Source organism: Trematomus bernacchii, unplaced genomic scaffold, assembly GCF_902827165.1.
Source record: "Trematomus bernacchii unplaced genomic scaffold, fTreBer1.1, whole genome shotgun sequence".
Lineage (NCBI taxonomy): Eukaryota > Metazoa > Chordata > Actinopteri > Perciformes > Nototheniidae > Trematomus > Trematomus bernacchii.
This window is the reverse complement of record NW_022987567.1, coordinates 4,992,826-5,008,800: the sequence shown is the minus strand read 5'-3', so window position 1 is coordinate 5,008,800 and position 15,975 is coordinate 4,992,826. Positions and strand designations below refer to the sequence as shown.

Genomic DNA, 15,975 nt, shown 5'->3' with positions numbered 1-15,975 from the left:
TGTCAGGACCATCTTCATGGACTTAATGACTCAATATTGTTGCAGGAGACGGAACTGAAGCAGACATTTTCTGTACCAGATAGTTCAGATGTTGAGCTCTCAGATGATGAGAGAGGTGAGGATTTCACACCTGGGATAGAAGAGGGTCCAGAAGAAGGGGGGAAAGATGCAGGAGGCTCCATGAGCGCACAGATACAGACAGAGAGACAGATAGGGACGAGCTGGAAAGACATGGCCCTCTGTGGGCCAAGAGTAGCACGTATGTCTTATTGTTGTTTTTATTTGAAGTGGAGCCATGAAAAATGAGAATTGCCTCAGGAATGCAAGCTTTGTTTCTATGAGCATGCTCAAATGGAGACCACATCCATAAAACTAGTCAAGATGACCCTACAGCCCGTGGCGACTGGAGTCAATGAGGTACTTTCCCTTTACATTGACCACAAAGTCTTTGAAGATCTGGAAAGATTCACCAAACTCTTTTTTTAGTGACCAAATAAACAGCAATGTTCAGATCAAATACTTATTTATGTTTTAAATAAAGGTGAATGTATTATCGTATTAATATCACTCTATAACCATAATACGTTACATAGTCTATCTGTTAATTTTGGCTGTCTTTTCAAACTAAAATGTTCCTGACGTCCTCTACAGTGGACATACTGTAACATTTAAATATCAAATTAAATTAAAAAAGTCTAGATTGCAAGATGTTTTTTTTAACCCTAAATAGTAGGAAACTTTTTTTCCCCTCAGTTCCCAGATATATAATTTAAATAAAAATAGAAAAATATGTTGTAATGTCAACGCAAATATATAAAGAGATATGGAAATAAACAAAAATACTTCTTATATTTTGTTATTTGTCTTTATATTTCCACATGTATTTTCTCATTCCTCTAGTTTGAAAAAAAATGAGTATATTAGACTTTCTGTTGGAAAAAATACAAGTTGCTTTCCAATGCTTATGGGTTTTCTGATAGACATGCCACTGTGTATGACCTTGCACTGTGTATGACCTTGCACTGTGTATGACCTTGCACTGTGTATGACCTTGCACTGTGTATGACCTTGCACTGTGTATGACCTTGCACTGTGTATGACCTTGCACTGTGTATGAACTTGCACTGTGTATGACCTTGCAGCTGCCTCCTTTTTAGATAGGAGGAGGCAGGGCATAATTCATGTTGTTGATACAGATGAGAGGACACATACTTCTCCTCACCTCTTCGATGGGCAAAGAGCAACATCAGCGTGATGAGAATACGTTCCTCCCCAGAGATGTCCAGACACCTGCTGACGCCAAACCGATTTACGACTTTGTTTGTTACCTCCTCACTTTGGACTAAATAAGCTTGATGTTACTCCCTGCTTCTTTGAGCAGCATACCTCATGTGTGTGAGTTGAACCATATCCTTGTATGTGACTTAACTCTGCTCCTTCTTGCAAGAATAAATGAGTACCTGATTATTGATTCTCAACCCGGTGTCGAGTGATATTTTCCTAACACTTTCAGATGTGTTTTTCCACTTGACGCTTGACTTCAGGGTTAAACAATTAACTATAGAAGTATCCTGTTAGCACACTGAGATACCCATTTAAAAAAATGCTTTCAAATAAAACCCCTCTGCACACCACTATGTAACCAGTCTGCGGGGCTGCAAACTGAGAGGTTGAATTTGAAAGGCTAATTGATGTGTGCTGTCAATGATCTCTAATTGAACATGGCAGACACATGTCACTGCATGGCGTCATCCTGCACAAAACCCACAATGCACATTTACAGCACCAGATGGCTCCATTTAAGCCACATCCCCCCACATGCATGTTAAACACACTCCAAATTCAAATAGTCATAGTTCTTCTAGCCTGTAGTGCCATTTATCAATCTAGATAGTCTGGTGTGAGATGCCAAGCGTACATATTGAGATTTATGCCTTCTCTCCAAAAAAAATGGAACTTTATGGCACTGGGCTTTCGGTGCTCAAAGCAGCCGAAAAATGCATTTGAAAAACTCAACAGCAATGTGTCTTTACAGAAATCATGACCAGGTTACACAAGAAATCACAGAGCTTACAGAGACGATTTCAATGTAGGAACTATTTTCTTTCTGCTACCCACTAGCTGTACAGTATCACAATGCAAAAATAAATGTGCATGTTCTCATGGGCGAGAGGCTTATACTTATACAAGGAAAATCCAGAATGAGCGGGGACAGGAAACGAGGAACTGCAACAGAACGAACCATATCGCGGAAAAATTGACAACAAAGTGAAAAAAGAACACAATGGAAGACAGGCCTACAGGTATATACACAAAAGAGTAATCACACAAACAAGACACAGCTGGGGAAGGCTTTCAAAAGCACAAGGGCAACACCAAAATCCTGACAAATACAGTTGAAAAAATTGTGTATGATCATAAATGTGTTTGCCAAAGATCTTTTTGTCTGCACATTTTGAAATCCAATGGAAAAATCACATTGTTTCTGTCAAGGGAGCCCTATAATGCTGATTTCCCCTTTAACCTGTAAATGTTGTTTATCCAATGGCAGTGTCATGAGGGATTAGAAGAAGATGGTTTCCATGTAACAAGCTATTTAATGTTCTTATAATATGCGTACATAGTCACAAAGATGATTCTGCTTTTGCTAAGGCTATATATTAGAGTTAAAGCTTCACACAAATGACTATTTTGTCATGCTGGTCCATGCAGAGTCTCTCACAGCTGGCCTGCAGAGAGAGACATGTTAAGTACGCTTCCAGCAGTTCAATGAAACAGCAGCTATACAGTTGGTTATATAAAAACAAGCAGAGATTCATTTAGAATACAAACGGGGGAAGGAACTCAGCTACAGATGGTTCATAAAACAAGGCCCCAGCAGGGTTTTCATCTTGATCTCATCATGGATCAAATGTGTCTCTCTGTGTGTTGAAATCCAGCAGAGAAGCGTCACTTATGAAGCAGAGGACTGTACACAGCCCACAGATGCAAACACTTCCTCATCTCACCAGGAAGCAGCGGGGACTCTCACCACCGGCTGAAAGCTGATACTTAATCATGGCCAGATCTGGGCCAGATTTCTGAAGACGTGTGTAGCCAAAGGGGGAGCTCTTCATCTCTCTGTGGAGGAGAGCTGCTCGTCTACTTTCTCGAGAATTTCTGCTTCCTCATGTTCAGCCTTAGTGAAGGTGGCATAGAAAGGAAAGGGAGATCTGCCGTGACTTAAAGGTCACCTATTATGCCAAATCCACTTTTTCACGTCTTTTATACATCAACATGTGTCCCCTCTGTGTAAAGAGATTCTGAAAGTTTCAGGAGAAAAGATTCTCTCTCTTTTTGTCCTGATCCATTTATATAAAAACCTGTCTGAAAATCAGCTGATCAGATTTTGGCCACTTTATGTCATAACGATTTGTTGTCTTGTGTAATCATTAGCCAATCACCAACCAAGGTAACCCCCCCCCCCCACCTTATCACCTGAATCTCCTCCTAGAGCACCATTGTGTTCTTTTTAACCAAATATCTCTCAGAGGGGCGTGGGGAGGGGCTCCTTATTTTCATCTAAAGTAACAGACAGAGAATCAGCACTTTGGAAACAGGGCTGAAACAGAGGGGATTATCAAATCAAATCAAATCAAGTTTTATTTATATAGCACATTTATAAACGATTTTTGGTCGAGCCAAAGTGCTGTACATATAATAAAATACCCTACAGTAAAGACACTTTACAGCTAATACAACAGCACAGTTTGTTCAGCATATCAGTTTGAGAAATACGACACCCTCTGTCCTTAGACCCTCACATTGTACAAGGAAAAACTTCCGGAGAAAAACCCACAGTTTAAAGGGAAAAATGGGAGAAACCTCGGGGAGAGCAACAGAGGAGGGATCCCTCTCCCAGGACGGACAGACGTGCAATAGATGCCGCGTGTAAATCGAAGAGATAATACGTTTTACAGCGTAGGTAGGTAGACCGAATGTTAGGAAATGCTGCAATGATCGGTTTGGTATTTAGAGCCAAACACTTCAGAGACATGTTCTGTATATAACTGAGACCTATAATATATTGATGAAAAACAGTATAATAGGGGACCTTTAATACCTCACCAGAATGGTTCCTCTCGTAAAAAATGATTTACAGTGTGGACATCTTTTACATGATTGGTACTAAAATATTTAAAAGTGATATATTTCTGTGGCTGTCAGGTAGTGAAAGGTCGCCTTTCATGTATCCATGGGCAATATTATGAACCCCATGGAAGTATAAAGAGAAAGGGATAAGAGAGCCATGGATGATTCCTTAAACCTGTGACTTTCTCTTTACAATACTCACTACTCACAAAGCTGCAACCTCAAAGTAAAACAAAAACAGTAATGAAAGAAGGCTTTGAGTAATCCTTTATACATTCTCATACATATATTTCTGTATAAAACAATATTTTTACATTTGTACACACATGTTTTTTACAGTACATACAGCATTTACATATAAATATAGATTGATTTACAGCATTAAGGTCAGTGCTGTTCTCACATGCTTAATACAGAATGTGAACATTTTTGCATTTGGGAAACAATTCCTAATGTTCAGTCTGACGTTTAGCACCACTGATGGTCTGGTCCTATTTCTTGTTAATCAGTGAGATGTTTCCAAGAAATTGCAAAGAAAAGCACAACACTTTAAGCCGTTACCACTCCTTGGGAGGTTTAAAAACAATTACAGTTATTTAGCTCCACACCTGGAGCTTGTTTATATTAATACCTGATTAATAAGAGGCGTAAAGTCTGGACAAGAGGCGTCAGATTTGTGAAATATGAAGACATTGGTGCCCTTCTATTCATGCCTTTGAAACAGGAGGTTTCTTTGTCTATTTGGGATGACACGTCTTTGAGTAATTTGTTCCAGAAAGTGATTTGAATCCTATTATATCAGGTTCGACATTAAGCATTGGTTTCAAAACTGTAATTTCTACTTTTTTCCAACAGATTGAAATATTCTTCTCAGACTGCCTCAATGTCATACATGATATTGTCAAGTCTTTTTGCATAACAAATGCTTTAAAATCATGGCTAATCATTGAAATACTGCAAAAAGTAGCAACAACATGGCATTTAAAGGGATAAGATTCGGGAAATCAATGAATTTGGTATTATTATGCCAACATGTATGTCTTCTAAAGACATTAGAGCAACTTTCTTTTAAACAAAGGCACAGGGATTAAGGGCAAGTGTGTTACAAGTCACAAATGACTACAATACAGCTTCAGAGGGGTGTTCAGAGGTCAGTTTCCCCCACAATCCTCCACAGACATTAAAACAAGTTGAGCTTTATGACAAAGATACTGCCTGGAAGTCAGTCCTGTTCAAACATAATCCAGAGCTTCTTATTTGTGCTCGATAAGAAACATATCTGACATAGAAAAACTGAATTATAGATTATATAAATATACATGTTTTTCTATGCTGCAATGTTGATTTGATATAATTGTCCTTAAAAATAAAAAAAAAAAGCACATGACTCGACCTCTTCCTGTATGGATGGTCTCACTGTGTCACACTTAGTTCTGACAAACATTAACACCTTTGCAGTCGTATGAGCTCTGGCACTTCTTCTGGCAGCTAAAATAGGTCACACAAGCAAGGACTTGACTTGTTGTACTGCAAGTGTTGGCAGATTCCCACATGAACCTGAATGGATTGAATAGTTGTCACTTGGTGTCACAGCGCCCCTCTGTGGACAAAACACATAACATCCGTCTGCCTGACACTGGCTCTGGATTGTGCTTCAATACTTTACTGTTCACATCAAATGTTTAGGTTTATGCATCTTCAGCATAACTCAAATCCTTCTTTTAAAAGGGTATACTTCAGCCACAAACATGATGAGTTGTACACTGATTACCTCCCTGTGAACAAGGTATCAACACATGTAGAAATGTCAATCAAAACATCCATTTACAAACTCTACAACTCTTGTAGTATTCTCCAAGTTTCATGTATTCGCACTACTTCCCAAATACATTTTCAGAAAATAAACTTCCTTGAGTTCATATTTGAAACACTTTTCTTGAAATAGGCTAATGTTTGGCATGCTTAAGACTCGTCCATTCAAGTCCGAAGTGTTTTAAATATAAAGGATTTAACAAAAATGCTAAAAAATAAGCAAATTAATGGAGAGTTTGTAAATGTATGGTTTTAATTGTTGGAGGATGTTTTCTGTAATTAGACAATGCTGCCATTTAATTCCATCTTTTTTTTAATCTAATTAAAAAGGCCTGCGAGATACAAATCCAGGTGAGTTATTGATGTATAAAATCATCTTTTGTAGGTTAAAATTCCTCTACAACATAATTGATAGTAAGTCTTGTTTTCAGTGCACAAAAGAGGCTTACTGTAGGATGGTTAGCTGTGCTCAGCTAAGAGTCTAGTTTATGTTAAAGTACATTAAATAATGTTCCGTTGGCTGTTGATTGCTAAAAGTTGTTGTTATTAAAACTGACATTCACAATCACTGCTGTCCGTGCAGTCCGTTTCAGAAAGTACTGTCCTTTGTTCTCAATGTGAAGCTGCATGGAGTCTACAGTCTTTTCCACTGAACAGTGAGAGGTATGATCTGTGACACTTATTCCATCTGTGAGAGTGAGTTTATCTCCATTGTCAGAGATGGATTTCCCTTGCGGAGCCCCCTCTGGTGGTTCAGAGTGGATCAGAGGCCCAGGGTCTTTGTGAAGGGCTTCTGCAGGCACAGGGAGCCGTGGTGAGGCAGGGGGTGGCTGTAGTAGTGTTCGATCACCGCTGACAGAGTGGGGAAGGGGGCTTCAGAGTCCAGGTACACGCTGTCCACCTGGAAAAACACCCACAGTGAACAGGAGACTTAATACTATGAATGTCACATTATTATTCTGCATTATTTAAAGGTCCCCTATTATACTGTTTTTCATCAATATATTACAGGTCTCAGATATATACAAAACATGTCTCTGAAGTGTTTGGCTCCAAACACCAAACAGATCATTGCAGCATCCCATAATCCCCTCTGTTTCAGCCCTGTTTCCAAAGTGCTGATTCTCAGTCTGTTACTTTAGATGAAAATAAGGAGCCCCTCCCCACGCCCCTCTGAGAGATATTTGGTTAAAAAGAACACAATGGTGCTCTAGGAGGACATTCAGGTATAGGGTTTGGGGGGGGGGGGGGGGGGGGGGGGTTACCTTGGTTGGTGATTGGCTAATGGTTACACAAGACAAAACATGTTATGACATCATAAAGTGGCCAAAATCTGATCAGCTCATTTTCAGACAGGTTTTTATAGAAATGGATCAGGACAAAAAGAGAGAGAATCTTTGTTCCTGAAACTTTCAGAATCTCTTTACACAGAGGGGACACATGTTGATGTAGAAGAGACATGAAGAAGTGGATTTTGCACAATAGGTGACCTTTAAACCTTAATTACTCGTATTATAAGGTATCCAATGTTTACATTTTTTGTATTAGGTTGGTCTATAATAGTGTAAAACTAACACATTCATTATATTTATATTGTGCATTCAATAAAGATATTCTACTGTATGATTCTATCCCACATTGAATACTGTTTTACAAACTGGTCGTTTGCTTGTGCCACAAACCTGAAACTAATAGAACAGCTGTACAAGAGAGCTATCAAGGTGTTTGACAGAAAGCCAAATTCATACCACCACTGTACCATCCTTGAAAAACACAATTTCTTGAGTTTTGACAATTGTAAGTCTTTTAAAAGTATGTGCTTTTTTAAATAAATGTTTACATGGACTGCCCCCCTCCCTCCCTTAGGGGAATTCATCCACAAAAAACACACTGGACGCTGCACTAGGTCGGAAACCAGAGGAGACTGTGAAGTCCACCGCAGACGGACCACTTTTGGACGACAAAATGTCCTCTCCGTTAAAGGCAGCTCATTGTGGAATAGCCTCCCAACTGATATACGGGATTGTCCCACTCTCAATAGCTTCAAAGGTCAACTCAAAGAATGTTTAAGAAACAAACAGACGTGCAATCACCGCTAAATGCACTTTAACACAGGGGTATCTCCTCTTGCACTTTATATGTCGTTGCTGCTATATTGTATCACCATGTGATAAATACCTGTGTGTGCTGCTCTTGCTCTTTTGCACTTTTTGCACATCATGTATTTGTCTTTGCTATGTGTATAATTGTCATGTTCTTAAATGTTTTATGTGAGGGACTGCGGATGGAAATTAGCTCCAAGCCGGCATATTTACACTATTTGCATTTTTTTGTTTTAAATGTTCATTAATGTGCATTGTCCCTGCTCAATGATTAAATGAAAAATGAAAAATATATATATTTCAACGTTGATATGTATATATTTATGTTAATGTTCTATTTTATTTGATTTGTATTCCTTGCACAATGCCTTGTTTTCATGCTGCTGTGACAAAACAACTTCCAAAATCGGGATCATATGGTAAATCTTATCTAAACCTACTCTTCAATTATCAGATTAAGTCTTTTTCTTTTTCTTGCATCGCAGCGGCTTTGTTTAAAAAATCAACATAGACAAATATTTAACACAAACATAAAGGGAATATTTTGGAAACTTAACAGAATAATCACAGAAGACAGCAGTTTCAAGACCTTTTAACATATATTTGATCAGGTGTTCAACTCTGTATTTAATTTAGGGTTAACTGGTGCACAAAAGAGTGCTTCAGTTTAACATTTCACATTTTATGGAAACAGTTGATGTTGAATATATATTAAATAGAGCAGTAGGCCTCTTACCTCTTGAAACAGTCTGTAGTTCCTGGCTTTGCCTGTACTGATATCCCACACCACCAGTACCTGGACAACACAGCACAATTATTCAATTAGGTTTTATTTATAAGGACTGGGAAATATATCAATATTATTTTGATATAGTGTAACATTTCTGGTATCTTAATATACATAGGTGTCTGTATCCACACTACTGCTGATATTTTATAACAAAAAAGTCCTTAATGTAGTGTAATGTAATGTTTGCTTGAACACACATTTTAAAAGATCAGAAGTGAGTTTCAAATATGTATCGACTCTAGTTTCTGAAGTGGAGGACAGGAAACATTTTGTATAATTTGATCCATGAAGTATACTACAACAGGGACGTTTTATACCTGTGATGTTTTTGTTCCTGAGTTTCTGATGCAGTACAGTCCGTCCTGGGGGTGGACAGCGCTCTCTCTGAACAAACTGCAGGTACACACATTACAGGTTGTAAGGACACATCATCACAGATATAAGCTACATATTGAGCCTCTTTTTGAAAATGCATTAGCGTGAACTGCAGGGAACTGGTGCCCCAAATAAGAAGGATTGAACAACAACATTTATAGCAACTACTACATAACCAAAATACTATGTCAATTAAATAAGTACATAAGATAAAGCACCAGGAGGCATACATGTTCTGCAAAAGCTCTGGCTTGCAATAAGGACATTTCATATTACAGCTTTATATTAAAAAAAGTGTCTTACTTTTCTATGACGCTGGTTTCTGTCGTATCAATGAACACAGAGTCTGGAATCTGCACCTGCAGAGACACACAAATAGTTAAACACACTGTTAACTATGTGTTTATAACTGATATTGGCTCAAATAGGAGTAATTAAGAGCTTGAGATTGAGAAATGCACATGTGTCTAATGATTTGTTTTTGTGGAATCCCAAATGACGATATTTAGTCACCAAACTACGTTTTCTATTGAAAAAATACGCAAGATAAGTGTGACAGGAGATGAGCTAATACCATGTGTGTAGTCATCCTTGTTGAGGTGAGTAGCAATGAGGCTGTTTCAACACATCTCTACTCTTTAAAGCCTGTTTCCTCAGGGTGCTTCAACATCATCTCACTAGAAACTGATTTTGATTTGGTTTCATTTGAAGTTGAATTGCTCAACTTGAATCATTGCATAACAAAAAAAGATTCTGAACAGTTTTTCTTGTTTGAAACTGAGTGTAATATTATGAAACTAAAACTGTGTTTGATTGTTACGCACACACAATTATACACTTTCACAGTGACGTGCAGTCAGTGGAGGCAGGGGAGGCAGAGCCTCACCTGTCATACTCCAATGTAACGGAAAAACAACTAAAGAAAAACGAAATAGTAATAATAATAAAATGTCTCCACTGATCTGTGTTGTAAGTGTGATTTATGTATGATTCTAATCGCTTTTTATAGTCAAAATCAGCAAATTTGCCGAGCTCCGCTACGGGAGCGATGACAAGTGAGGCAGGGGCGTGCTCTGCCTCTCGTAAGCCCACAGTAACTTGCTGGAGCGCGGGCACTAATGCAGCGCGGGCACTTATTTTGTGAGCGGGCTCAAGCCATTTACTGTGGGCTGAGTTGAGGCACAGATGAGATCTGCCTCACCTCAGAATGCGTCACCCCACAGAAACTGGCTGGAAAGCGGGCCCTAAGCGCATGCCTGTTACCATCTCACTGTAGGTCACCAATGTAATGTTTGTAGATCCCTTTATTACATTTATCCTCGCCATCCATAGTCTCTAAATAACTTATTTCACGTATATATGATATTTAGGCTCGCTGGTATCAACGGCAATGAAAATGCACCAGGGGAGGCAGCCATAACCTCTGCCGCACTGAAGGGGGCGCACGTGAGCCCACAGGTTCTTGTTGCTACTGTAATTCTACGCAGAGACGGTAGACATAACAACAAACTAGACTTTTGAAACTACAGGAAGATAAGGAGGACTTTTACAAAAAAGTAATAGAGATTGTTGTCCAGAAGGATAGCATGGACTTCATCTTCAAGTCAAGGTAAGACCACATTTGTAATGAAAATGGGATCTTACTAAGAAAGAACAATCCAATATTTAGATTTTGGGTATCCTTTTGTTGAACAGTCTGTTTAAAATGAATCGAAGCATCAGACTAAAAAAGCTTTTGAAAATAACCAAATATTTCGATTAAGGTCAAAATATAATATTTGTAAATCTGACTCAGTGCCTCACCAGCCATGAACCTCACCGCACGTCACTGCACTTTCACATTGAGTTTTCACAGTTCAGTTTCAGTTCTTGCCATTCAATGTAATTTACTAGACACACTAGTGGTAATTGAGGAAGTGCAGATTCAAAGAACTCTGGTACATGCACTTTTTGATAGTTTGTTAGATAGAAACCAAACTGGCAGACACAAGAAAAACGTTTAATCTTTTTTTTCTCTGAATTGGAATTTCAATAACTGTGGAGATATAGTGAGTTGACTGTATTTGATCGTTCGAATGATCCTTATCAAATTCAGTTTTCTATGCAAATTCAGTATTCATATTGTGCAATTAAATACAGCTTTTCTCATTGAATGTACTGTAGCTCCCGACAGGCACATTAGCCTGGTAGGTATTTGTGATGTGTCTAAGATGAATAGCTTGTCTATCTATGTGTAAACCTTTAACGATTCAAGGGTAGTGTTTGATGGTGATTTGTTAGCAGAATCAAGGCTAAAGTCCTGTATTGTGAACTATCCTTACGTTTTCGTAGTCATCGTCAGATTCACATCCTCCGCTGTGTTTGCTCGAGTCTAGTTTCCTCCTGAACTCTGAGGGCGCCTCATCGCCGGAAGACCGGAAGCTCTGACCGTCTGGAGATGCTCTTCTGGGGGGAAAGGACATCTTAGTGAGTTACCCTGAACCAGATGAATTTATTTGTTCATCTCAGAGATTCTGTGTTGAATGTTTTGTGCTTGTGAGTCCGACTTACTGAATTTTGGTCCCCTGCTGCTTGTTCTTGGCTGCAGGCAGTGGGGGTTTAAGTGTTGGCGGAGGGGGTTTAAGTGTTGGCGGAGGGGGTTTAAGTGTTGGCGGAGGGGGTTTAGGTATCTCCGGCTTAGTAAATTGTCCAGTTTTAAGTAGAGGAGAGATGGGATGGTGATTAGGCGGAGGTGGGTGACTGGAGAAGGTCTTGCTGAGGGACGGAGAGTCCAGCGTCGCAGGTCTGAGGCCTATATTGGACTGAGGAGGTGGGCTCGGCTTCTTAAAGGTGCGGTGGGCGGGACCGTTAAGGCCCATCAAGGAGTCAAATTGGTTGCAGATGGGTAGAGTGGCGGGGGTTTGGATGGTTACCCCCGGCATCGACCTCCTGTCTCTCTTGTCGGTCCCGGACTGACCCACAGAAGCCGTCCTGCCCTGAATGGTTCTCTTTGCGTTGGGGGGCGGAGGAGGAGGGGCGGTGGAGGACTTTTCCAGGTGGGGGGCGTAGGGGAGAGGAGGGGGCGGTCCTCTGTTGGGGTCCTTCAGTATGGAGGGAGGCGGGGCAGGGGGCGGGGGTTTTTTGGGGAGCGGGCTGGTGGGGTTTCTGTGTAGGGGCGGGATGGGAGGAGGCAGGCCTTTGTGGAAAACTGGAATGGAGTCTTTACGGAGACTAAAACCTGGCACTGGGGGAGGGGGGTAAGAGGGGGGGGGCCCAGCAGGTCGACCTGGAGAGGTAAAAGAAGAAAAGGTAAAAATCTAAGTGGTTTATTGGTTATTCATTTTTTAAGTCACACTGAATAAGATTCAATAGATGCAGCCTATTTGTATAGCTAGCCAATCAGAGTGGACTAAGGTTCTCTGGTGCGGGATGTAAAGTCACACATGTATGTATAAAATAATTAATGTGTTTTTTAGGAAATAAAGGCATGTAAATATGTAGTAGTACACACCAAAATACAAGGTATGAATCTGAAAATGTGAAATATGTGTGTGTGTTTGTGGTCAGTGATGTGTGCCAGGTTCACTAACTACCGACACGTTAAACCGACAAAAGTCCAAAGTCTAAATATTTACATAAACCAAAATAAATTCCTGGATGTTTAAAAAAAAAAAAATACAATTGAAACAAAAAAATATGAGCTTCAATAAGATATAAAATAAATCTAGCAAGTGTGTTTTAATGTGTTTAAGTGCACTCTTGATTGCAGTTCCCTTTATTGTCAACAGCTTCCTTTAACCAAATGATTTCCCTTTATCTGTCGCTGTCATTTCCAGGAACTCCTAGTTTCTATGATAAGTAGTGTGTGTGTGCGTGTGTGTGTGCGTGTGTGTGTGCGTGTGTGTGTGCGTGTGTGTTTGTGGTCAGTTGCGTCACCTGTCGACGTTGGCGAATAGTCAGTGTCTGGCCTCAGATAGTCTTCCTCATCGTCGTCATCATCATCCTCACCATAATCTGCACACAGAAACAAAATATGTAACAGTGTAATAACACACCGGTATAATGTGTGTGTCTGTATTCATAACGGTGGACTTACTGTCTTCTGCGTTGTCCACAGAGTGTCTAATAGTCATGGTCTTCTCAATCGTCCCGTAGAAACTGTCTGCATCTGAATCTGTGTCACTATGGCAACAAATAAAATGTTATTATGAATACATGAAAACAGAAAAAGGGTTAAGGTGGATTATTATTGGTTTAAGGCTCAACACTTCCTGTCGTGACACGTTAGATTTGCAAAGGTTACCTTGAAGTGTGAGAGTCTTTTCTGTCGTTATAGTGATCTATCTCCTTCCTCAGGAGCCGCATCCATTTCTTTAAAAGAAAAAAATATATAGTTTAAAGAACTCTAGTATGAATAATTATAGTACAGCTCATGAGAAGAGAGTTTGTGACTTGGTGTGTGTTACAATTGTGGTATTGTATATATATATAGTGTATATAATTGGTGTAAATATATATATATACACACACACTCACTCACACAAAAACACCTACACAACGTATGTGAGCACAAGTGCATTGTACTGTGTGTGTGTGTGTGTGTGTGTGTGTGTGTGTGTGTGTGTGTGTGTGTGTGTGTGTGTGTGTGTGTGTGTGTGTGTGTGTGTGTGTGTGTGTGTGTGTGTGTGTGTGTGTGTGTGTGTGTGTGTGTGTGTGTGTGTGTGTGTGTGTGTGTGTGTGTGTGTTCTCACCCTCCTCTCCTCCTCGCCGGCTGCAGAGAAAAACCACGTCCTGTGTTTCTTACTGAAGTGGACGATCTTAAAAGGAAACACATTACTGGACGTCGTCTCCTCCGCTGCTCTCATCACTCTGTGGGAGAGAATACATGTGTTGTGTTTAGAAATGTGCAACATTTCAAGTGTTTAACAGAATAGGTATTATATCACAATGAATTAACGTAATTGACGTGACTCCGTATAAGGGATAGAAAATGGATGTATAACTAAAGATGTCATCTGCGAGGATTGTTTGAAAGATTTACTACTGAGGTTTTTTTTGTAAGTGAGAAGGAGTTCTGAAAGCTAGAAATCTCATCTCATGGCCAAGTACTTGTTGAGTCATTATTTCATTTAATGTGTTTTGTTTCCTCTTTAACGCCTTTTTCACACATGCTGACGTAAAACCTGCAGATGTACAAGATGCCAATCATTCTGGTTTGAATATTAACAAACTCTCTGGTGTTTCCCACCATGTGTACATTCATATCAGGAAACACTCACAAGCTTGTGACACTTGTTGTGTGTGTGATTTTCCCTCACCTGTTGTAGCCGTTGAGAGAAAAAGCCCCCTGTGGTGCGGCAGAGGTACTGCTCTTAAAGTAGTACACACAGCCTTTGTGGATGATGATGTACCTCAGAGGCCCTGAGAGACAGAAAACTATTGAGAACAATCTACCACATGTGTAATGAAACTGAACTGAACTATGAAATCATTCTTTGTTGTTTCACATGTTCTGTCCACCCACACGTAATCCTTTCATTATGAACTCACATTTCATGAGGCTGAACTGGCTGCCTCCCTTCTTGTGGAGGTAACCTGAGGTGGAAACTCCTCCCGGCATGGTGAGGAGGTTCTGAGCCCCGATGGCCCGCATCGGCACCGGCCAGCACATCTCTGGAGACGACATGGTTCTACCGGAGAGGAAAGAGATAAGAGGATGTTAGTGCTGTTATTATTATTGAATAATGGTGGGCCAGATCGACCTGTGGAGACACCTCAGGAGTCCAAGAAAAACATGGAAATCTGGGAGTGAATCCAGCAGAAACAAAAAGAAAACCTACAAATAAAGTTTCTTGTTCAAACTTTTTGTTTGATAAAATAAGAACAATGTGATATTTCTCTGTCCCTCTATTACCACACCAGCTAACCTGTAGGGGTGAACTGCGAGGCCACTTCTCACTTGATTTATTACCTCAGTAAACATTTTTATCATTACTTTATGGTCTCAATTGCTAGTGTTAAGTCTTCTTCAATACAGTATGATGTTCATTTTGTAAATAATGGTCCCATTAAGAGTCAAATAGACTATAAAGCAGGGTATGATTTAGGGCATGTCCACCTTGTGATTGACAGGTCACACCACAGTGTTGTGTTTTGGTGTACTCCATGTTTTTGTCTAAGAACATTACACTTTCTACAGTGTGTTTTCAGTTCATAAAAACATTTATTGTACAATTGTTTTCCTTAAATATGTCTTGTACAGCATTTGGTTCCTCTCGAGTCACTTCTGATTCCAAAAAGCCAAGATTGCAACAGCCAAAAATCTAAACTTGAGACACCAATACGTAGTCAAAACACCAATGAATGGCACCACGGTGAAGATCCACTTGTTATATATGCAAGCGTGCATCTTCCAAGAGCAGCAACCTTAAGAAACCCAAGTTTGAAAGACAGACTCAGACGTCACAGATATACTACTAGATCAAGTGAACGTCTTTTTTACTAACCCTTTTGTCTGGCATGTTAATGACATCGAACCAGAAACACCAGATAAAAAACAAAGAGGCATACTGCTGTGCGAAATGAACCTCCTCAATAACATGTTTAAATGACCCTGCACTGTACACACTAATGATTTGGAAGAAAGGGTATAAGTTATAGCAGGTTATCCTTACTTCAAGTTGTGCTTTTACATGAAAGGTGCCATTGTTATTATGTGGAAAGTTAGTAGACAGATTCAGCTAGTGCTATCAGCTGTCCAATCATATTTAGGTAGGGAAAAAACAC

The 15,975-nt window shown here is 39.8% G+C and overlaps 1 protein-coding gene across 1 annotated transcript in view; it reads right to left on the bottom strand.

The window, feature by feature from the left end:
* Positions 1-4,381: 4,381 nt before the first annotated feature.
* Positions 4,382-15,975, bottom strand: part of sh3bp2 (SH3-domain binding protein 2) — a 12,150-nt gene continuing 556 nt past the window's right edge. The window contains 12 exon segments of the mRNA XM_034125899.1: positions 4,382-6,844; positions 8,782-8,841; positions 9,153-9,228; positions 9,514-9,569; positions 11,532-11,655; positions 11,761-12,475; positions 13,126-13,203; positions 13,286-13,371; positions 13,493-13,560; positions 13,941-14,058; positions 14,508-14,610; positions 14,740-14,879. Coding sequence (XP_033981790.1) covers positions 6,707-6,844; positions 8,782-8,841; positions 9,153-9,228; positions 9,514-9,569; positions 11,532-11,655; positions 11,761-12,475; positions 13,126-13,203; positions 13,286-13,371; positions 13,493-13,560; positions 13,941-14,058; positions 14,508-14,610; positions 14,740-14,879 — 1,762 coding nt within the window. The 3' untranslated portion in view covers positions 4,382-6,706.